The sequence below is a fragment of the Mauremys mutica genome, chromosome 4, assembly GCF_020497125.1.
Source record: "Mauremys mutica isolate MM-2020 ecotype Southern chromosome 4, ASM2049712v1, whole genome shotgun sequence".
Classification (NCBI taxonomy): Eukaryota; Metazoa; Chordata; order Testudines; family Geoemydidae; genus Mauremys; species Mauremys mutica.
The window spans coordinates 144,807,256-144,831,090 of record NC_059075.1 but is presented as its reverse complement, the minus strand read 5'-3'; the positions used below and the strand labels follow the sequence as shown (position 1 = coordinate 144,831,090).

General features: G+C 43.3%; 2 protein-coding genes across 4 annotated transcripts in view; both read left to right on the top strand.

Moving 5' to 3' along the window:
* The window catches only part of PTPN22 (protein tyrosine phosphatase non-receptor type 22), a 31,717-nt gene extending 26,763 nt beyond the window's left edge, over positions 1-4,954 (top strand). For both annotated transcript variants that reach the window (XM_045013205.1, XM_045013206.1), the window contains 3 exons: positions 462-492; positions 2,063-2,140; positions 3,465-4,954. In XM_045013205.1, coding sequence (XP_044869140.1) covers positions 462-492; positions 2,063-2,140; positions 3,465-3,529 — 174 coding nt within the window. In that variant the 3' untranslated portion in view covers positions 3,530-4,954. The remainder of the gene's footprint in view (positions 1-461; positions 493-2,062; positions 2,141-3,464) is intronic.
* Positions 4,955-9,617: 4,663 nt separating this feature from the next.
* Positions 9,618-23,835, top strand: part of RSBN1 (round spermatid basic protein 1) — a 50,741-nt gene continuing 36,523 nt past the window's right edge. Inside the window, exons 1-2 of one of the 2 annotated variants that reach the window (XM_045013212.1) lie at positions 9,618-10,312; positions 21,093-21,763. In XM_045013212.1, coding sequence (XP_044869147.1) covers positions 9,892-10,312; positions 21,093-21,763 — 1,092 coding nt within the window. In that variant the 5' untranslated portion in view covers positions 9,618-9,891. Of the gene's footprint in view, positions 10,313-10,536; positions 10,788-21,092; positions 21,764-23,835 lie in introns of those variants that run through there. The other variant, XM_045013213.1, reaches the window with a different exon arrangement.

The window sequence follows — 23,835 nt, the reverse complement described above, 5'->3', positions numbered from 1 at the left end:
AAGATTCACAGTTGCACAACAGGAACAAAAGCAATCTCTGTCAAGCTATGTAACTGGCTGCCTAACTGCGATCAGTTTTCCATGTACCATGCCAACTCTTCTCAGAAAAGCTGCTTACCTAGGGCCTCAACTCCCAGTTAAGGGACAGACTCCACTCCCAACAATCCCCATCTCAGGTGCTACTCTAGGGAATGCCCTCATTTAGCCTTTCAATGTGTCTGCTGCAGGGAAGAGTTATTGAGAAAAGTATAGCTTGAACAGCACTAACTGTACCACTCTGGGAAGTTTTCATTTTGGCTGAGAAAAGCCAGCAAACAAAGGAAACTGCAGGATTCTGCACTTGTGACATGATATATGCATACTGTTTTGCATGGTTGTTAGCAGTAGGCACTGATCTCCAGCTTGATGCAAATAGTTCTCTCAACAACAGAATCTTTAATTTCAATTTTTTTTTTTTACAGAGCTTGAAAATTTTACGAAACATGAAAAAGAGTAAGTCTCTTGATCATCAGCAAGGCTGTCTGTCTGGTGGGGTGTATGTAATGTAGCAAACAGATCTGTTACTCTTTTAAGACCTGAACCGGCAAGATGCTGAGGCTCCTTCACTCCTATTGCTCTTGCTTGGAGCAGAGGGTACTCACCAGCTGACTGGATGAATAATCTGTTTCTTTTCTCTAATACCTTTCTTTAGGACATCTCAAAGCACTTAAGAGACTGAATGAATTAAATATCTATATGTCTCAATGTAGCCATTAATGCTAATGGGCTCACTCAAGATCAAGGTTGCTAGTGTATATGAAATCTGCATTGGCCTGCCATCCCAGTTCCTGTGCATAGAAACTAATCATGCTTTTGGCTTGTTTTGCCCAGCCTTTCCCATGCATTCTGAGGTGCTGTCATATAAAAAGTGTTACCTAAAACTGCAGGCATCCTAACATCTGATCCATCTACTTTTAAATTAGTCACAGCCAAAAACATATTGTGAAACAAATGTGTTGATTTAATGTAATAGCAAAGCATTTACCTGTAGCAGAATTAAGAGTATTATTAGTATTTATATTGTCAGTTCATTTGCTACCATTTGGAGGAATGGTGTAGGGTCTGATCCTACACTATTCCTCCAAAAGTAATCCTATAAAAAACAGTATGACATCTTGTGTAAGTAAGGTTCTGCAAGATCAGGTTCCACATTCACAGGGATATTCTCTTACTGAGCACTAGTTATGATGGACAGTTCTCTAACTGCAGCTGCCAAGACAGTGTGACATTCACATGCTCTGTTATCCCATTATGATGGGCACTCCTAGGCCAGATCCTGGTCCCTATTCCATTTGCTTTCCATCACTCTAGTAGCACAAAGCAGGTGGAAAACTGCCTTAACAAATTGGTTGTGGATTTCCTCCAGCACAGTGGTATTCCAAAGTGGCATACAACCAGAGTATTCAGTTCTATGTCATTCCCCCATTCTAGCTCCAGAGTAGGAAGCATATTGGGGTGGTGGCCTGAATGCTGAGGTACTTTGGCCTTTACGAGATGGCATACCAGCCTGGGAGACTATTGTAGTGGATGCAAATTAGAGAAAACTCAAGGCTGCAGTAGATTATGCCACAGGCTAAATTGGCCCCATGACTGGGTGGGAGTAAGGAAAAGCAAAGATGGCATACTGTCACATTTGCCTCTGTCTTGGATCTTGCATGCAATGCAACTCCCTCCTGTGTTTTGTACATTAATAAGGAATTTCTCACTAAGACTGTATGGTCACTTTAACTCCATGCTGAGTCTCTGAAATTAAAACGACTTATTTTAAAACTTGGATTGCTTAAAATTTCAAACGGACTTTGAGCAAACAAGATGCCCAGTGTATTGTACTATGACATCTTAATTATTCATGCGTGCCCATAAAGCTTGTTTGCTAGGGAGATTACCTCTCGTGTTAAAGTAACAATCTGCATATAGCCTCCCCTCACAGGAAGTGAGGAGGTGTTTATTTGTCTCTGATATCTAACGTTTTTAGGCAGTTAAAGTGGCCACCCACTGCTAAAGTTTTCTTATATGTTTCCAGGTATCTGTAGCCCATCTTCGCTGGCAAAACCACCAGAATCTGCCCAGTCAAACCACTCCAGCTCTTTCCTGAGCTTCGGTATGTTCTTCACATCATTCCTTTCTATTTGGACTTTTTTATATGTTAACTACAAAAACTTTTAAAAGACTAGATAGAGCTATAGAGTCCAGCTACTAGCTAGGGCAAGGAGAGTGACATAAATCACCAAATGGGTCCGTAAGTGTATGATGCAAAAATAATTTTAATATGTGCCTTAATTATGACTGCAAACACTTTTTACCAGGCCCTGCAGCAATTGCCTGGTGGTCTGTGTAATTTTATGGCACATGCAGATGCATAAAAATTAAGACTATGGATTTGTTTACAGCTGAAGTGACCTTATAACTTAATAATTTTAAAATAGTTTATTTTTAATATATATATATAATTTATTCATAAACTACTTATGCCTTATATAAAGATAAAATTAGACAGACCAGAAACCCTGTAACATAAATATTACTTGTGCATCAACACACAGGGTGCACATACAATGAACATTTGGCTGCTCTGTGGCAAAATGTTGCACAAGGTAAATGTGGCAAAAGAGACAACAGAAGATACAATTTAACTCTTCCACATTGAAAGGCTAATGAGAGTGGCTGTTGCCTAATATCATGTAACTCATGGACCAGCAAAAGCAACAGGATGTTTGGCATAATCCTATTGATATGCTCTTAATATGCTTGTTTTAATTATCCTGTTTGCTAGCAGACATCCTTATACAATACAATTGTATTCTATTATTTGTAGGATAAGAGTTGCTACAGCTAATCTGTGGATCTCACAAGTGCAGGATATTATTTAAAACCACATCGATTTTCAAGACTGAAAAAGAATTTGAACATTCATATGAAAATGGCATCCTCAGTCTCACTAGCTAGACTAAAATTAAGAGCTATCAATTGTGATGTCTCATATGCTGATCCCAAGCTGAGATCAGAAAGAAACATCCTTCCACAGTATAATATAGCACAATTACATGCATTTATGCTTCAAAAGCACCCAGTATTGGATGCTGTTGAACACAGCGTATTAAATTAGATCATTGACCTGACAGTACTAGTGCTGAGTAAACTTAATATTACCACAGTCTTTATGAAGTCAAACCCTGACACGGTTTCTAGCTTATGAGGTGCCTTAATATAACTACATGTGCGTAGCAGGAGTCGTCTTATATAAACATTATAATTCTTTGTTTAATATCATAAATTCAATTAACATGACTAAAGTAATATACCGCATATTGTATAAAAGCCCAAATCTCTTCAGAAACAGATCTCTTATGGAATTATATGAGCAATGTATAAAATATAGGTAGTGTATTTACTGTGTTCTTGTAATATTTTGTTTTTGCTCCCAGGCTTTACAAATCGATTTTCAAAACCTAAAGGACCAAGAAATCCTCCACCATCTTGGAATATTTAATTCAACTTTACAGATGCATGTGGTTTCCAATACTGCAGATTTGCCATATCCCTCTGACATGTTGCACATGCTCTTCACATTACAGAATTGCTATCAGAACATTAGCACTAAAAATTATCTTTGCTGTATAAAGTCCACAACCAGAGAATAGCATACAAGCTCTCCTAAATGTTTTTTTGTATAAAGAGGGATGCACAAATGCACATAAGCTGCTTGACCCTTCCAGTTAATGTAAACTAAAAACATTTCAGGGAAAACTTTTTTTCTTATAAAATTGTTTCTGAAAACAGGATAAAATTTTTTGGAGAATTTGTATAGTTTCTTTACAGTTTATTTATTATATGACAACGGACCTGATTCTCCTGTCACAGTAGTAAGTCCCAATTAAGTCAACCAAATGACACCACTGCAAAATGATGCTCCCATCACTTAAGCACATGCATAACTTTACTCATATGTGTAATCATAATTAAAGATATGCATGTGCTTAAGTGTTTGTAGATTCAGGTTCTAAGTGAGAATCAGGCTCTCAGATTTTAGAACTCATCTATTTTCTTAATGATTTGATTAACATTATGATTATTTTCATTTGAATTAATCAGATAATTTGTCTTTCTAAGTTTCCAACCAAAAAGGAAGACTAAGATGCTGACTGTTCATATAGGAACCAAACTTGCATGTGTAAACACTGCATAATCTACTGAAAAAATTCCACATCAAGCAAAATGTACGTGTATCTTAGTTTGGGCTTTCATGCTGCACATTTTAAGGTGTCTGTAACTTGCCTAAACAATGCAACACAAAGTTCCATGCTGACAGTTGGCAGTTAAATCCCCAACCTGAACATTTTTTCCCCATAAATCAGAAAGCTTGTTTTCTTGCTAATAAATGGGGTCAGATTAATATGTTTTGCTCTCTCCTAGAAAAAAAAAAGCTGATTTTTGGCAACAAATACTGCAGGTATTTTAGGGCCACATATCCAGTCTCTGGTCCACAGCAAAACCCAGTGATGAATAACAGAATATACAGAACTCGTTGACATCAAGTTGCTTTGTGGATCAAATGCTGGATATACAGCCCTAAAAGTACCTGTAGCATTTTTTTTCTCCAAAATCAACTATTTTCTAAGGTAGCAAAAATTACTGAAACAATGTGCTAATTTATGATCAGCACACTGTATTCCCTCATTATCTCCAAAGTGCTAATGCCACTGAATTAAATTGTATCCCTTTGTTCTGCACCTTTACACTTGTCACAGGGAAGAGCTTGCCCTTTACCAGCTGAAAGGGTATGCTACAACCACAGGCAGTTTGGATGTAAGTGGTGGGTACGTCTACACTACGGGACTATTCCGAATTTGCATAAACCGGTTTTGTAAAACAGATTGTATAAAATCGAGTGCGCGCGGCCACACTAAACACATTAAATCGGTGGTGTGCGTCCACGGTCCGAGGCTAGCATCGACTTCTGGAGCGTTGCACTGTGGGTAGCTATTCCGTAGCTATCCCATAGTTCCCGCAGCCTCCCCCGCCCCTTGGAATTTCCGGGTTGAGATCCCAGTGCCTGATGGGGCAAAAATCATTGTCGCGGGTGGTTCTGGGTAAATGTCGTCAGTCACTCCTTCCTCTGGGAAAGCAACGGCAGACAAGCATTTCACGGCTTTTTTCCCTGGATTGCCCTGGCAGATGCCATAGCATGGCAATCATGGAGCCTGTTTTGCCTTTTGTCACTGTCACCGTATGTGTACTAGATGCCGCTGACAGAGGCGATTCAGCAGCGCTACACAGCAGCATGCTTTTGCTTTTGCATGACAGCAGAGATGGTTACCTGCCGTACTGTACCATCTACCAATCCATAAATTGGTAAAAAGATGATCATGGTTACCAGTCCTTTTGCACTGCACCATCTGTTGCTGTCATAAGTGCCCCTGGCTGCTCTTAGCCAGGAGCGCAAAAGCCAAAATTGGGAATGACTCCCTGAGTCAATCCCTCCTTTTTGGTATCTAAAAATAGAATCAGTCCTGTCTAGAATTTGGGCAAGTGTACTAGAGAACCACTGTATCATAGAACCAGAGAGCACAGCTGCTCTGTGTCAGATCCAGCAGAAATTATGAGCTGTATGCTATTCACAGGGGGTGCTCCTGCAACAACCCCACCTGTTGATTCCGTTCTTCCCCCAGCCTTCCTGGGCTACCGTAGCATTGTCCCCCACTTGTGTGATGAAGTAATAAAGAATGCAGGAAGAAGACACAGTGACTTGTTAGTGAGAAATGAGTGGAAGGCAGCCTCCAGCTGCTATGATAGTCCAGACAGGACAGTAAGGAGTGTGGAGGAGAGGAGCCCAGCATCCCTCTGCTAGTCCAGGGGCAATTGAATCTTTTCTTTACACATGAAGGGTGGGGGCTGATGGAGCTCAGCCCCCTGTTGCTATGATGACGATGGTTATCAGCCATACTGTACCATCTACCAGGAAAAATTAGGACCAGGCGCCCTTGATTGACCTTACCGATGCTAGTCGGCATGGTTACCAGTCCTTTTGCACTGCCCCATGTGCCAATAGGCTGATGATGAGGACGGGTACCAGTCGTTTTGTACCATCAGCCACCCATGGCGGGGGGGGGAGCAAGGATATTGGCGTTGAGAGCTGCAGCATCGCATCTATCTGCAGCATTCAGTAAAGATAGGGTGACATGTAAAAGAGTCAAGAGAGGATTGTTTTCCCTTTCACTTCTGGGGGTGGGTGGGGGGGTGCGTAGATTGCCGAGCTATGCCCTGACCCACCGCGGACACTGTGTTTGACCCTAGAAGCATTTGGAGCTCAGCCAAGAATGCAAATACTTTTTGGAGACTGCAGGAACTGTGGGATAGCTGGAGTCCTCCAGTCCATGAGCGTCCATTGGCTTTCCGTTACGCTTGTCACGCAGCAGTGCGCTGAGTCCCTGCTATGGCGTCTGTCTGGAGATTTTTAAAAAATGATTTTGAATTTCGTCTTCTGTAACGGAGCGCTGATAGAACAGATTTGCCTGCCCTTACAGCAATCACATCCGCATGGTCCATGCGGGAGCTCTTTCTTTATTTTGATTTTTAACTGCATCGCCACCTGTGCTGATCGGAGCTCCACGCTGGGCAAACAGGAAATATTCAGAAGTTCACGGGGCTTTTCCTGTCTACCTGGACACTGCATCTGAATTCAGATTGCTGTCCAGAGCGGTCAGTGGTGCACTGTGGGATACCGCCCGGAGGCCAATACCGTCGATCTGCGGCCACACTAACCCTAATCCGATATGGTAATACCGATATTAGCGCTATTCCTCTCGTTAGGGAGGAGTACAGAAACCGGTTTAAAGAGCCCTTTATACCGATATAAAGGGCCTCTCAGTGTGGACGGGTGTGGCGTTAAATCGGTTTTACGCTCCTAAAACCGGTTTAAACGCCTAGTGTAGACCAGGCTTAAGTTTGGGGCAAGCATGGAAGGGAGTGGAGCAAAGAAGGGTGCAAGACCTCTTTGTGCTCTTCTAATTTTGGGACAGCTGGGGCCTGCTTGACCCCCTGTGTAAAGTAGAGTAGCCTTAAGACAAAAATGATCTGATATCAAATCAGACAAATTAAATTGACAGCAAGCCTTTTAATTTTAAAAATATTGACAAAGTAATAACTAGAAGTCAGACACAATCTCAGTGAATGGAGTATTGAATCTGTGAAGCATTTTATGTGTATGAAAGATGCTATACAAAATAAAGTTTATTTATCTAGCATACTATTTTTTCTATATATTTTTTTACGAGTTTCAAGAGCACTGAATATTGCATGCTTATCTTTAGAGTGCCTTGCACCATTGCCGGCACTATATAAATAAAAAAGAAAGTATAATTTTATGTTTATCGAAGTGTCAATAGCTAGACTCCCGTTACTAGTATTAAAGGCATATGGATAGGGAGTGCCATCTACATGAAAGCAAAAATGGGAGTAACTGAACAGATTAAGGGCTCATTTGTATCACAAACACAACTGAGTCAATTAAATTAGTTACACATAGTCATGGACATTGCAAGGCTTTAGCCTGCTTATACAACCAAATTAAGTCCCATCCATTTTACAAATATTCAGAGTTTTGTAATTGTATCCCTTCATTTTTGCTGTAATGTAGACAGGCCCTTACAGAAAATCAAATCTTCACTTTTCATTTGTGTTCAAAGGATAGAACCATTCCTCTTATTCCCATATAAGTTATTTTTATTATTTTAGTGCCTAGGATCCCTAGTCATGGACCAGGACCCCATGGTGCACTGCTAGACACAGTACAAGCACAAGACAGTAATATGGTTCCTGCCCCCAATGATGAAAGATGCCCTAATCTAATACAAGAGACAACAGCTGGATACAGACAAATGAGGGAGTACAAGGAAACAGTATTGGTCAGCATAATGGGCCTAATAGCTGTCAAGTCTTTAACAGACATGATGGCAAAGGAGAGGATTATGAGATAGCTAGTTTAGAGAGCTCCTCCCAAGCACAAAGGGCAACATGGAAGTAAGCACAAAGATGCTTGCTTTAAAATTTAACACGTAGACAAGGCAATGGAGGCTGGCATCACTGGGAGGCAGGAATCAACACCTCAGTAGTAGTAGTAGAGATGATAGGTAGGGTGGGGATAGACTTTGAATAATCCTGAAAGTGCATACAAGAAGCTGTTGTGTGATAGAGAGAGGGGAGCCAGTGGAGGGATGCAAAGAGTAGGGTGATATGGCCAAAACAACATTTCTTGTATGTTTTAACCAGCTGAGGCACAAAGTTAGACTGACAGGGCAGGAAACTATCTGTTCTCTTTTGACTATGTTCTGGATTCCCATGCTCTTCATAACATAACAGACTCATGTACATACGTGAGATAATCACCACTTTGTGATTTTAAATGCTGCTAGCATGCTTACCACCGTATGAGAGACAAAGGGGGAGTTTCTATCCCGGTGAGTTTACAATACAATTAAAATGCCTTGACAAAGTTACAGTAGACTTGCCAGACTCAGCAGGCTCTGGCCCAAATAAGGTACTGTAACTGATCTGCATCTCTACAATACTCTGTATTCTGCTTTGCGGCTGTGTGTGGGTAGCAGCACCTGTAAGGCATACATAGCACAGTGGGGCTCAAGGCACATTTATTATTTTGAGTAGCAGAGAAAGATTGTGTATAGCATCAAATAAACACCTTTTTTTTCCCTCTTAAGCAGCTGTGTGGTTGCACTGGGTAAGATAAACGTGTGGGTGTTCTGCTCGTCTCTTGGTTTCCTCGGTGCACTTCCAGTAATTTAAATTAGATTAAAGCCTTTTCTAATGTGCGGAAACTCTTGAGCCCCCTCTAGCGATTCACTGAACAGCCGGCTGGTGACCTAGTATATCAGTCTTTGAGCTATTCGTTTGGGTAAATAAAATAGTTTCTGCAAGTTTAAGCTGGGGACTCAAGCTAAAGGCCAGAGGCGGTTTTTGCATTAAACTGGCAGGGGCGCCACGGGCAAGCTCAGGCGAAGGGAATCACGGCGTGAGGAGAGCTGGAACCCCCTCGACTGAAGAGCCGCCAGTGTCCTCAGGCTGCACGCACGGGGCTGCCGCCCGTTCAGCGATCACCAGACCACAAACGGAACCGGGGATCAACTCCAACCCCTGGCGGTCTGACGGGTCCTTGGACACGCCTGTCCCCGGCCAGCACTGGGTGCACGCACCGCGTCGCCCTGCAGCTCAGCTTCGTTCAAAGCGCGCTGGACCCGTTCCCCCGCCCCCTGCTTCACTGTCACCTCCATTGACTGGAACGGGCCTGGCCCTTGAGGGGGGGGGGGGTTGCTCGGAGCGCAGCGCCCCTCGGGCTCGCGCCAGTGGGGGGTGGGGCTGGCTGGGAGAGGGATAGATGGACGGACGGGCCGGGCGGTTCCGAGGAGGGCGGGCTGGGCTAGGCCTGAGGGGAAGGGGTGGGGTTGGAGGCGCGGAGGCCAGGCCGGAGGAATAGGCGGGGCCAAGGCGGGCCGGCTCTGAAGGGGAGCGGATACTCTGGGGCCAGGACTACATCACAGCTGTGTGGGCGGGGCACGCGCCTCACCACTTTCCGGGGTTTGGGCCGTTATGACCGTTGGGCTCCCCAGGAGCCCACGTGACTGGGTCAGCCTGCGTGACTCGCCGCACGCTTCCCTCTCCTGGAAGCCCAATACAAACAATTTCCCCAGCAGGCTCTGCGTTTACGCATGCGCTTGGAGATTAGGACTTGGGGGCCCGATGTTGCAGCTGGAACTACAGTTCCCATGAGACATCACGCGGCGCCTGCGCGTTGGCTGCTGGCGCTCGGGCCATTTAAATGTGTGTGAGGGAGACTGTGAAATGGCTGCGCAGGTCGCTGCGGTGCGCGCCGTATCCCGGGGCCCAGAGGAGTCACCCCCGCTACCCTCGGGGGACCGACCCGGCCGGCCCCGGGGTGGCGGCAGGAGGCGGCGGGGACTAGCTGGCGAGGCTGTCGGCGGCAAGCGGGCCAGGCTGAGCCAGCCGCTCCTGGTGGGGCCCAGCCCGGCGGAGCCAATGCCCCCGGCCGCCCTGCCCGGCCTGCCCCCGCCCGCAGCCGCGGGGGTCTTCACCTTCTCTCCCCTCAGCCTACCGCAGGGACCTCTGCAGCAGGAGCGGCACCATCACCACCGCCACCGCCCCGCTGGGGACTCCGAGCCCGGCCAGCCTGCCGGGGCCAAGCCGCACAAGGGGAAGCGGGGGAGCACCGGGGACGGGGCAGTTGGGCGGCCCAGCAAGCGAGGTGAGGCGGCGGGCGAGGGTCAGGGGCTCGGCTGCCTCCGGCATGAGGGGCTGGGGGCGTTCGGGGGGGGCGCCCTCGGGGCGGACGGAGGTATGAGGTGCCAATGGGGCTGTCAACCCCCCCGGCCGTGCCTTCACCCAGAAGCCTGGTTGAGCGAGCGTGTGAAACCGCCCGGGCAGAGCTTGGCTCAGCTGCTCCTGTCGGTGGGAACCGCGCTTGGCGCTTGTTTGTGAAGCACCACGGGTGATGCACCAGGTCTGTGAAGTGTCTTCGCCCGCAGCTCTGCGAGTCTGATAAGAGACAAACAGGTAGCTACAGAGGCCGCCCGTATTCCACCTCGGCAGCCTCCCTTTAGAGCTCCGACACGGGGGGACGTAGCTCTTAACTTGCCTGTTGCTTGGCCTGGTGGAAGCGAACTAGGAGGTGTAAGATTAAAGAGCCTGCTCTCTCGTTCTAATATTCAGTCCTTTAACTGGTGCGTGGGCAGTATATGCCAGGAAAGTCAGTTTCAAACCAGATACGTGATCTTATTTAAAGAGACTTAAAATAAAGGACTGTAGTGGCACAATTACCTTTAGACCACTTGTCGCAGCATCACTTCAAAATTACGTAGCTGAACAACGCTTTCCCCAGCAATAGTGGATTCTGCGTCAGTAACAACCATCTATAAAGTTTTCTTACCACCATATTTTGTCAACGGGGGTGGGGTGGGGTATGGTGGTGTTAGGGCTCTTTGGAGTTAGTCTCTGTGGGCTTTAGCTTCTGTTGATAAATCACAATATTTAAGGGGAAAGGAAGGCTTTTCTCTCCCTGGAGAAATGGGTATCTAATTACAACTTTACTGTTCAGTGTCTTATTTTCCTAATAGTAGTTAATATAAAAAGTACTACTAGAGATCTTAACCTGAATTTAACTGAATAAATGTACCATTATTCCTTCTGTGTTTGGATATTGAAGTGTATATACTTGAGAATATCGATCATTGAGAGTAAATAGTGAGTTCAGACTCCTGTGGCAGATGGACTTAATGTGTACAGAGTATGTATGGTAGAGTATTGTGATGTTGCCCTTTTACAATTATTCTTAATTACATCCATTGTAAGTTCAAAGTATAAATATATTGATTCATATGCTTTCTTCCCATTGTATCTGCACTAATTTATTGTAGAGTTACTTATGAGAACTTGTCTACTGATACTCAACTGCTCAAGATAGTTAAGACCAAAGCAGACTGTGAAGAACTTCAAAAAGATCTCACAAAACTAAGTGATTGGACAACAAAATAGCAAATGAAATTTTAATGTGGATAAATGTAAAGTAATTCACATTGGGGGAAAAATAACCTCAACTATACATACAATATGATGGGGACTAATTTAGCTACAACTAATCAGGAAAAAGATCTTGGATTCATTGTGGATAGTTCTCTGAAGAAGTCCACGTAGTGTGCAGTGGCAGTCAAAAAAGCAAACATGATGTTGCAATACATCCATACATGAGATTTGAATTTGGAAAAATGAAGCTTATATTTTCAGCACTTTTAGATACACTTAATGCCTAGGTCTAATAGTTCTATTAATCTGTAATGCCCCCAAAAGGTACATGTTCATGTAAGTCTGCACTGCAGCTGGGAGGTGTAATTCCCTGTTTGGGTAGACAGACATGTACTAGCTCAGGTCCAGCTAACATGCTAAAAATAGTGGACATTGGCTGGCAAACTGGGGTGACTTGGTGATGGTTTGGACTAGCCACCCAGTACTGCAATGTCTGCACTGCTATTTTTAGTGTTCTAGTTTGAGCAGAGCTTGTAGGAGTCTGCCTGCCTACTCTGGGAATCACCCTGCCTAGCTGCAGTGTAAATGTACCCTGAGTGGTTTGTGGGAAAACCTACTGGGTTATTCTGAAGATACTTCCTGCACATCTTTGAACCTTGAATTACATAAGCTCTTTGTTGGACTATACTAATTCTGGAGTTCTATAAAGTAAGAAGCAATGACTAATAGAGCCATCATTTAGGGTTACTTGTATATTTAGTGGAGAATAAATATTTCCATTTAGCAGAGCTATCACTGTTTCTCCATGACAAGCTTGATCAAAATAACTAAAGATTTCCCAGGCAAATAACATCAAGATAGCAATACATTGTGATAAGCACTCATTGCTTAAGAAGCCTTACTAGAATATTCCTGTTCTTCAAAGCAAAGATTTTTGAAAGTTGGGCAACTGCGTATGAAACTTACAGCTTTTACAATAATATTCTTGGACTATACTCTAGTGGTCCATTTTAGATTATGCATGTAATAAAAGCTTTTACTTGATAAATTAATAGATTTCCAGAAAGCCTTTGACAAGGTCCCTCACCAAAGTCTCTTACGTAAATTAAGTTGTCATGGGATAAAAGGAAAGGTCCTTTCATGGATTGAGAACTGGTTAAAAGACAGAACAAAGGGTAAGAATAAATGGTAAATTTTTAGAATGGAGAGAGGTAACTAGTGGTGTTCCCCAAGGGTCAGTCCTAGGACCAATCCTATTCAACTTGTTCATAAATGATCTGGAGAAAGGGGTAAACAGTGAAGTGCCAAAATTTGCAGATAGTTAAGACCAAAGCAGACTGTGAAGAACTTCAAAAAGATCTCACGAAACTAAGTGATTGGACAACAAAATGTCAAATGAGATTTATTGTGGATAAATGTAAAGTAATTCACATGGGGAAAAAATAACCCCAACTATACATACAATATGAGAGGGGGCTAATTTAGCTACAACAAATCAGGAAAAAGATCTTGGAGTCATCGTGGATAGGTCTCTGAAGACGTCCACGCAGTGTGCAGAGGCAGTCAAAAAAGCAGACAGGATGTTAGGGATCATTAAAAGGGGATAGAGAATAAGATGGAGAATATATTAATGCCCTTATATAAATCAATGGTATGCCCGCATCTTGAATACTGCCTACAGATGTGGTCTCCTCATTTGAAAAAAGATATACTGGCACTAGAAAAGGTTCAGAGAAGGGCAACTAAAATGATTAGGAGTTTGGAATGGGTCCCATATGAGGAGAGATTAGAGGCTAGGACTTTTCAGCTTGGCAAAGAGGAGACTAAGGGGGGGATATGATGGAGGTATATAAAATCATGATTGATGTGGAGAAAGTAGATAAGGAAAAATTGTTGTTTACTTATTCCCATAATACAAGAACTAGGGGCCACCAAATGAAATTAATGGACAGCAGGTTTAAAACAAATAAAAGGAAGTTCTTCTTCACTCAGTGCACAGTCAACTTGTGGAACTCCTTGCCTGAGGAGGTTGTGAAGGCTAGGACTATAACCGGGTTTAAAAGAGAACTGGATAAATTCATGGAGGTTAAGTTCACTAATGGCTATTAGCCAGGATGGGTAAGAAATGGTGTCCCTTGCCTCTGTTTGTTAGAAGGTGGAGATGGATGGCAGGGAGAGATCACTTGATCATTGCCTGTTAGATTCACTCCCTCTGGGGCACCTGGCATTGGCCACTGTCGGTAGACAGGATACTGGGCTAGATGGACCTTTGGTCTGACCCAGTATGGTTGTTCTTATGGAAAGTATCTTGGACATTATTAAATGGTTACTTGTAGTGAAATTATCAAGTTTTTATGATAGTAAAAACATCTTGCTTTTTATCTATGAAAGTTATTGTAACGAGAATTCCATATTGTGGGTCTGAGTTCCAGCAGTAGAGCAGAAGCTATCAAGATGTTATGCTGAAATACTGTAGTACTTTGGAGGTGTATTAGTAAAATTTAAACTATACGGAAGTTTTTATAATGCAAATTTGCAAAGACTTCTGCTCAGTTTAGATACTTAATTCTATAGACTGCAAAGTTGAGTGGGTATAGAAGTGTGCATTAGATATCTGAATTCAAACAGAATGGTGTATGAACTCTTCTTGAAGCACTTCTAGAGAACTTAATTGTCATTTCATTCTTTCCCATAATTTTATTTCTATGAAGATAGAATAATTATTATGAATAGTATCCAACAATGTGAGGCTTATTAATTAAAATTATGATTTGGGAATGTTTAGTTTTAAAACAACTTGGCTGAGTGTGCTTTTCATGTGTGCTGATTCTTTAATACCAGGATACTAGGATGGGATACCTTGTACATTTCTCCTGTGAGATATTCGGGTGATATTTCAGCAGTAAGTATAAAGCATTTTAGAATACCAGAAAGAGAAACCAGGGAGGCTTTTACACAATTGTAAAGCACTAGCAGGTGTTCAGTTTTGGTCTGTAAAGAGATGGCATAAAAATGTATCTTCAACAGATCTACTTCCTGTGTATCTAAGTCAAGTCTTTAATGACCAGGTTGACAGGATTTTCTTTACTACTTCTGTTAATACTGCAGAAATCTCTGGTGAATTGGGCTGTGAAACTGACCAGAATCTGAATTTCAAGCTGTGGCTTAGCAAAGCTCAGAGGAGCAGCAGAGACACAGGAGAGCAGTCTTTTTGCAGAATCAGGACAACCACGCATCCATTCTCACTGGGAATCAGGCTAGAAACTTGCTTTTTCTTATATGAAAGTTGAAATACTGAAGAAATTAGACTTAACCCACTCTTGCCAGGATGTACTTTCTTTCCTGCTTTGGGAGTGAGGATTTTACATTCCTTGTTCTAGTGTACTGATAAAATAGTTTACCTACCATCATAAATTTGTGTGACTGGTCTGGTTCAACTTCCTGTTTCCTCCTTTCAGATGTTCTACAAGTTCCCTTAGCTTGGCTGGTCAATCAGCGCAGCCTAAAGTGATCTGTTAACACATCTCCCTGAAGACAATGCATCTTGGAGTGATGTCTAGGTACCTTAGTGTCCCCAACTACAAGTTGACATGTTAGTAACGTTACCACATATTGAACTAGTTAAAGAATCACCAGCAGTGTTTTATTTCCTCTTGACATCAGGAGTGCAGTACTAAAACCTTAATCCACTACTTAAGTACTGCTGGATTCACTGAGGTGTACAAAGAATTCTCTCCCACTATTAGATGAATGGGCAGTCTTTGCTTAAACTCTTCATTTCAAACTAGACATTCTACATGACTGTCAAGTATTGCCAACAGGCAGGCGTTGTCTAATAACAAATGCATTATATGCATTCAATATAATAGTGAAACTCTTCACCATACTGAGCAAAGGTTAAGTTTAAGTGCAGCTGTTAAAATAAGATTAATTTACGGTATCTGATGCTGATAAAGACTGAAAACAGTTGATGCAATAGTCAATGGAAATTCTTAAATTTGAAACAGTACACTAAGCAAAGGTATATAGCTTATATTTTATGTTGAATGAAGTAAATCCCTCTTAAGAGCATTTTGCATTCAGGCAATAGTAAAACACCTAAATATTCAATAGTGGGTGTTTTTATTTAAATGCTAAAATGTGACTTCAGGAGAATGTAGGTGTTTACTTCTAAGTGACTAATAAGTAGACTTAGATGTTCCTCATTGATACAGTACATTTGTTAGCTTGAAATTATCTTACAACTTACGTTGGCTCATTTTGGATTTAGTCCCTCTAGGAGCAAAGATTCTTACTTTTCTGGTCTTTGAAGACAAGGGTGTTTCAGGCCTGGGAAAGCTCCCCTGCTGGACACACTCCAGGTTGCTGTTTGGGTCTGATATGCTGGACTAGGGTGACCAGATGTCCCGATTTTATAGGGACAGTCCCAATTTTTGGGCCTTTTTCTTATATAGGCTCCTGTTACCCTCCACCCTGTCCCGATTTTTCACACTTGCTCTCTGGTCACCCTATGCTGGACCCATGTACTTCTAAGCATCCCTTGAACTGGTTAGGCTCAAGCACCCTCTTTCTCTGGCATGCTTCTTCCCAGGCATGAACTCTTACCCCTTCATAGAAGTGGGTCCCTGTGGTCCAGTTGCCCTAGTCCCCCAGGACCAGTTGTGTAGGCACTCCATTTCCCAGAGGTCTCCAGTCTTGTGAGCTCTCTGGCTTACTGTTTATCTATCCAGGGACATGTGCTAGTTGAAGCACATAACATATTCTCAACTGTTGAGCATTCTTTGAGCTTAAGACAGAGTCTTTAAAGGAGTCCAGGATCTTTCCCTCCTGCTCGTGACTTATCTGGAATGTGGAGTCCCCTCTAACTTCTGCTGCCAGCTTTTTGCTTCTGCTTTCTTCTCCCTCTTTCTAAAATGGCCAGTGAGACACCCATTTTTTGCTATCTCCAGTCACCACCTTATCAGGTGATCTGTTGTTTAGTTACAAGACTGCCTGGGCAGACTGATGCTTCAGAAAGGTAGCCAGTTATTTGTCCAAGGGAGTTTTTTTTCCATTTGGAATCAAGGTTTAATTATACTCCATTGCCCGGTGCCACTACCGCTTGGAATCTCAGTCCAGCATGGAGTTAAAAAGACTGAGATGGCAGACAAGCCTCACATTCATTGTGAAGTTAGAGATTATGAACTCCATGTATGTTTTTAACAAAACTAAAACTATAGCATACATAGGTGGATTCTCCATTTCATCACAAAAGTTTTACTACTTTGAAATTAGAGATGCGAAGTATTTGACTCTAACACCTTCCATCCAGATCTGTATAAAATTTGTCTAATCTTATGACCTCTGAGGTATTATCACCACTTCATTAATGGGCATACTGAAAAACCATGTTCACAAGAGTGGTGTGTAGCAGATCCAGAAAGAACTAGATCTCTTGCCTCAGGTCCTGTGCTTTAGCTACAAGATCATCTTCTAAATCCTGAATTGCACTATCTAATCTGATAAAACACAATCTACACTACATAGTTTAGTAATTATGTGTAAACACTTTCATGACGGTTACATTTACAAAAAGACCTCAACGGTAGCTGTTTGTTCAGCTTTTTTCATGGATTTTTAGAACAAATCTTTATTGCATTATATACTTGAAGGCCTACAGAGTAGCTGGCAGTGTGATCCAGTGGTTATAGTTACAGCTCTGTTCCTCTTGGAAGTTATGGATTCTGTGACTTTCTGCACCCTCCGTGACTTCTGTGGCAGTCAGTGTGGCTGGTTCCAAGGCTTCCCAAGCAGTTGACTCCAGGGTTTGACTGATATTGGTTAACACTGAAAATGACATAATCTGTTTCCCCATCTATAATATTGGAACAAATATACTTGCTGTTGGTAAGATACCAGGTAAAAGGTGAGCATAACCAGCAGCTCACAAAAGACTGATAATTCAAGGGTTCAAAAATAGTTGTATACATTTAATATTTAAAAAAAAAATCTTTGCTTTGACTGGTTTTACCCATTAAATTTATATTGTTCTCTTGGTTTTAAAGGACTATAATGCAGGTTTAAAACATCAGTTTCTAGCAATCTACCTAAGAAAAGCTCTAAAATGCTAGAGAATGTAGGTTTCATAAGGTTCTACAGTAATTGTAAACTTTTTTTCTAAAGTTACTAAGGTAGTGTTGCAGCTTTAAATTTAGTGTAGATGAATTTATAGCCATGGTTTTCCTTCTTGCATATCATAGTAATAACAGTAACATTTGTTTTGTTCTATAACTTTCAGTACTGCAAGTGAGTTGAGTGGGAATACAAATGAGTTTCAGTAAAGTCCATAAAAGTTTTGCTGTGTTAGGAATACAAAGCCCTATGCTGTTACTATGGCGAACATATTTTCCATGTTATCTTCCAGTCAGAACAATTTTAGCAGCAGATTAAGGTTATGATACATTTAAGCAGCCATCCTGGTTAAGTGGTAATTGCTGTTACATGCATTGTTGATGTGAAATAACACAAGTCACTCTGATTTCAGGCAGTATAACAAATAATCTGTTTTTGTGAATTCCCCAAGTCTTATCTGACTTTTTTATAACTGTTCTGATCACTCCCTCCATTATACAAACTATAAACTGGGGGTTGTGACCCCTCAGGAGGTTGTGAGATTATTACATGGGGAGGGGGTGTTTATGGGCTGTCAGCCTCCAACCCCAAACCACATTTTGCCTCCAGCATTTATAGTAGTGTTAAATGCAAAAAAAAGTTTTTTTAATTTATAAGGGAGGTTGCACTTAGAGGCTTGCTGTGTGAAAGAGGTCACTAATATAAAAGCTGGAGAATTCGTGATGTACATCAAGATGGAGCAAACAGCAATGGTGATGTTTGAACTATTTTGGTGAAATCATACAGGACTTGAATAATTGCTAATTTTTAATTTGGGCACCCAAAAAAAACCAATGCAGATCATAAAATGGGCAGGAGAAAAAGGAGACGGCTGTCTACAAGCAGTCCCATTAATAGATCATAAGTAAGGCTAAGCTTTTGTCCTAGATATTTTTGGTAAAAGTCAGACAGGTCACAGGCAATAGAGAAATTCACAAAGCCCATGACCTGTCCCTGACTTTTACTAAAAATATCCTTGATAAAATGGGAAGGGACTGGGCAGCTGCAGGGTGGCTGGGAGCTCTGGGGCCCCCACCACCTGTGCAGGCTCAGAGCTCCAGGGTCCTCCTGCCCCCTCCCTGGGGAGCTGGGAGTTTGGGGGCCTGCTGCCTCAAGCGGCGGGGTACTTCACAGCTTGTTGCGGGGGGTGGTGGGACTCTGCAGCTCCCAGCCACTGGGGCTGAAGTCATGGCAGTCTTTGGAAGTCATGGATCATGTGACTTCTGTGACCTCATGACAAAATAGTAGCCTTAATCATTGGTCTCTGCCCTGGTCTAGCTATATCAAACTTCTTGTGTTAACTGTAATAAACAGGCAAATATATCTGGAAGCTTCTGACTGTTTTTTGTGTAATCTTGACATGTCATCCTCAAAATTGAATCTGAAAACCTAAGAATTCAATGATCTTGCCAAGTATCATGCCTCTTGTGACATCCATGCATTTTTACAGCCTTATCTCCGAGATTCTCAGGCATCCAGTGTGGCTCTGGGCAACAACTGCAGTTTCTCCTGCTAGCCACAATACGCAGCTATGACACCTGACCTGGAGGAGAAAATGGGGGTGGATGGGTGGTGGTCAGCGATGGGGCTGAGACTAGATAGAGAATGTGATTGGGCCTGAAGAGGGATAGGGAGCATTGGGCAGAAAAGGGGTGGAGGTGGCTGCTTCTGCAGTTCCCCACATCCTGAGCCCCAGGTTGCTACTGTCTACCTATCACAGCCTTCTTGGGGTATACCAGGCACACTCCCTCCAGTACCAGTTACTTTTAGCTCAAGTGTGAGGAGCATGTGTGAAGATCCTGTAGTTAGATCCTGATAACCCATGTGGGAAACAGTATGTGACTAAAGACTATATATTGTATATGCACAAGTGAAGGGTGAATTGAAGCTGCACAAGTAGCATTAATTCTTGCATTCCCTACTTATGTGGTGTTGACTTCACAACGAACATTTAAAATGATATATTAAATGTAGGTGTCTGTAGGAGCCACTCATAGGTTAGCACTTAATCTCAGCAGTTCTGGATCATGCCCTTAATAGGAGTCCTTCCATTGACTTTGGATCAGATATTTATTGGCATCCTGGATGCTTTAGGGCATTGCCAGTGAGCTGCACAGCCTTTCACCAGTCTGAATCCAGCGATCTTAGTAGAGATTAAAAAAAATTCCTGTCTAATTTGGCTTTGACCTCTATATGAAATACATTTTGGGTCTCAATTTCAGTCCTAATCACTCACCACTGGCATTCAGCAGTGAGGCCAAGAACTGCAAGGACCATGGAGTAGCAGGGGTACTTCAGTTCCTATCTTCTGCTCCCCTCCAGCCCCTACACACAACATGGAATTTATCCATACAATGGGAATATTAACATCAAAATATAACAACTTGTGGGCAAATATTATGAAATATTTAACTAGGTTGGTGCCGCGTTCAGAGAAAGGTTTATTACATTTCAAATGTGCATTTTCTCATATTGAAAGATTACTGAAGTATATAAAGCATCTTAAAAAAAAAAAAAGCATGAGATTATTGTCCATGTGGAATTTGAGCTCATTTACAGTTTCTCCTCCTTCCTGACAGATCTTTCCACAAGCTTTTTTGGCTTTGAAGACTTAACTTTGATTAAAGGAAAACATTACTAAACTGACTAATTTGCTCTAAACATTTGTCTTTTTAAATATTACTGCAAACTCCTGTACTAATTCCTTTTACCACATTAAAGTGGTGGTTGTGTGTGGGTTTGTTTGCTGTGTTTTTTTCCTTTACCCTTCCCTCCTCACACTTCAGTTCTGGCCCCAAATCTGCAAGTTGCTCTGCATAGTATGCCTTTTTGCACACAACCTGCAAAAGTGAGACCTAAATGTTTAACTCTTACCCACACTAGCTTCTTTAAGTTATTTGGTTTATATTTTGTGGAGCTGCTAGGCTTTTATGGATTGCAATGATTTATTGTGTTAATTGTAAGAGGCACTTAGGATGCCTCTTATTTTTAAATAGCTAGCTTAAAAATTTCATTATTAGTTTAATCAAAATTTCTTAGATACCTATAGTTCCTCATTTTGTCTTGGATTCTTTAAACAAATGTTCCAGTTTCTGATTCTGCCAGCTTTTCTTAATTCAAGATTTTGTGTAGTAACTAGATGTTGCTTTTCTTAGTGTTTTATGTAATCAAATGCAGCTTTGTTACATATATGCCAATCCAAAAGCAAACATGCTAATGTAAAATTCAACCAATGTGAAACCTGCTAATAGTTTTCAGAAAAAGATGGCTTTGGGAAGTGTGGCATTTTTCTTAATTCATTTTTGCATAGATCTGCTATAACTGTAGAACTCTAATCTTCCTGTTTTTGTTGCCAGAAACTCCAGATGAAAATGGCAAAACCCAGCGAGTCGACAGTCTTATTATGAAGAAGATAAAGAAAAAGAAGAAAAAGAAACACCGGGAGGATATGAGAGGGAAACGCCTTAAAATGTACAACAAAGAAGTACAAACAGTTTGTGCCGGACTTACTCGCATCAACAAAGAGATTCTGACTCAAGGACAGAGTGATAACTCGGAAGTGAACAAGGAATCCTTCAGGTATCTGAAGGATGAGCAACTGTGTCGATTGAATTTGGGAATGCAGGAATATCGGGTACCCCAGGGAGTTCAGACACCATTTATGACTCATCAAGAGCACTCTGTTCGCAGCAGTTTCTTGAAAACTGGCACTAAATTTAGTAACTTTATTCATGAAGAACATCAGTCTAATGGTGGTGCTTTGGTCCTTCATGCCTACATGGATGAACTCTCATTTTTGTCTCCAGTGGAGATGGAGAGATTTGCAGAGGAATTTCTTGCTTTGTCATTCAGTGAAAATGAGAAAAATGCAGCCTACTATGCTTTAGCCATAGTACATGGTGCAGCTGCCTACTTGCCAGACTTCCTGGATTATTTTGCTTTTAATTTTCCTAACACTCCAGTGAAAATGGAAATTCTGGGCAAGAAGGACATAGAAACAACGACTATTTCAAATTTTCACACTCAGGTAATGTAAATGTTCTTAAATGTATGAAGATTCAACTATTTTAATTTAGTCTCTGGATTTATACTGATGGACAAGAGATGAGGAGCGATAATCCATGGACATGTGTGTCTTGAAGCCTCCTCTCCCCACCTACTGGGGAAGATGATGGTATTTGTCCCTGGCCCGTACTTGGGGGAGCTCCATCTTTTTGCATTCATGCCTGATTAGGACGTTTCTAAAACTTAATCCCCATTCCAGAGCCTACTGACTAGTACATAAGTCTCTGTACTAAACCAGTGGTTCTCAAACCTCAACAATCCGAGGATCCTGTAATGGCTCGGACTCACCCCCGCGGCACCTCCTGCTGGTGACTCTGGGAATTAGCTCTGTTCCAGCACTGGAGCGCCCTCTGCAGGCTGGTGATCCACCTGTCTACTATTGGCCCCAAGTCCCTCCCTGGACCCCGGTGCCCTCTTACATGGGGTGCTGCCTTCAGCAATAACCCCTTTCTCTTAGGGTCTCCCCTCCTTGGGGAACCCCCACCCCACTATCCCCACTTTGCCTCAGTAGTGGCTACTGCCCAGTCTCTATCTAGCCCCCATTCGCTGGGGCAGACTGCAGTATCCAGTACTCATCATCGGCAAAGGGAGTTTGGACCTGCTGCCTTGCCTGCCCCTAGGTTGCCCCCTGCAACCCCCAGTACCTCTTAGCCCTCTACTAGGCCGCAGCCTGGGGCTTTCCAGGCCAGAGCTCCCCAGCTCCTTAGCCTGTCCCCAGCCCTGCTTCACCCTAGGTACCTTGTCTCAGCTCCTAAGCAGCCAGGCCTATCTCTCTCTATAGCCAGAGAGACTGTCTGGCTCTTGGCTTCCCTGCCTTCTTATAAGGCCCTGTTCCTCAGTTTGGGGCATGGCCCCCAGCTGCAGCCACTTCCCTAATCAGCTCAGCCTTGAGAGCCACCTCTCTCAAGCCCTGTCAGGCCACTTTTTAAACCCCTTCTCAGCAAGAGCAGGATCCACCCTGCTACAGATCCCCATTTTGATTTAAAACTTTTGGGGGATCGCTAAGCCCCTGGCTCAGCCCCAGGCCCTGTTCCATTCCATCTCTTCCCCCCCAAGGCCCCAGCCCTGCCCCTTGCTTGCTCTCCCCCCACCCTCACTTTCATCAGGCTGGGACAGAGGGTTGGGGTGTGGGCACTGGGAGGGAGTTTGGGTGTGGGAGGGGGTGCAGGCTCTGGGCTGGAGTTGGGGGTGTAGGAGGGTGAGGGATGCAGGCTCCAGCCCAGTGGCACTTGCCTCATGCAGCTCCCAAAAGCGACCAGCACATCTTAGGGGTACTGCCAGAGAGAAGAGCAGGTCAGGGGGTCTCTGTGCGCTGCCCCTGCCTGCAGGCACCACCCCCGCAGGGAACTGCGGCCAATGGGAGCTGCAGAGCCAGCACTCTGGGTCTCCGTGCACTGCCTCCACCCCTTCTGCATGCGGGGCGCATGCACGCACACATACATCTCCTCCCTCCGCCCAGAAAAGGGATGTGCTGGCAGCTTCCACGAGTGGCACATGGCCAGGGAAGGCAGGGAGCCTGCCTTAGCCTCACTATGCTGCTGGACTTTTGGTGCCTAAGATCTCCCAGTTTGGCTTCAGTAGCCTCTGGGAGGGAGAAGACTTGAGTTGATCAGCAAGGCCTGTGGCCCCTGAGAAGTTCCCTCAGGGACCCCGGTTTGAGGAACACTGTACTAAGCTAGTCCTTCCCCAGCCTTCCATTTAGTGGATCCTTCTCCCTGTTAATAGGTCCAGTGCCTGCCTTTTCAGTTGTTCCTGGTTTTCACAAGCAGCAGCAACTAAAAATCAGACTTCAGAAGCCTCCCCTGGGCAACATATAGTGGCACTAAAATCAACCAGTCTTGTCAGCTTTAAGCAGCTGCTTGTGAAAAATAAGAACAGTAGAAAAGTCTCACATCCATAAGGGATGGGAACTCTTTTAAAAACTCCAGAGATGGATTGTTTAGGCCAGGGTGGGCAAACTAGAGCCTGTGGGCCACATCTGGCCCGCCAGCCAATTTAATCTGGCCCTTGAGCTCCTGCTGGGGAGCAGGGTCT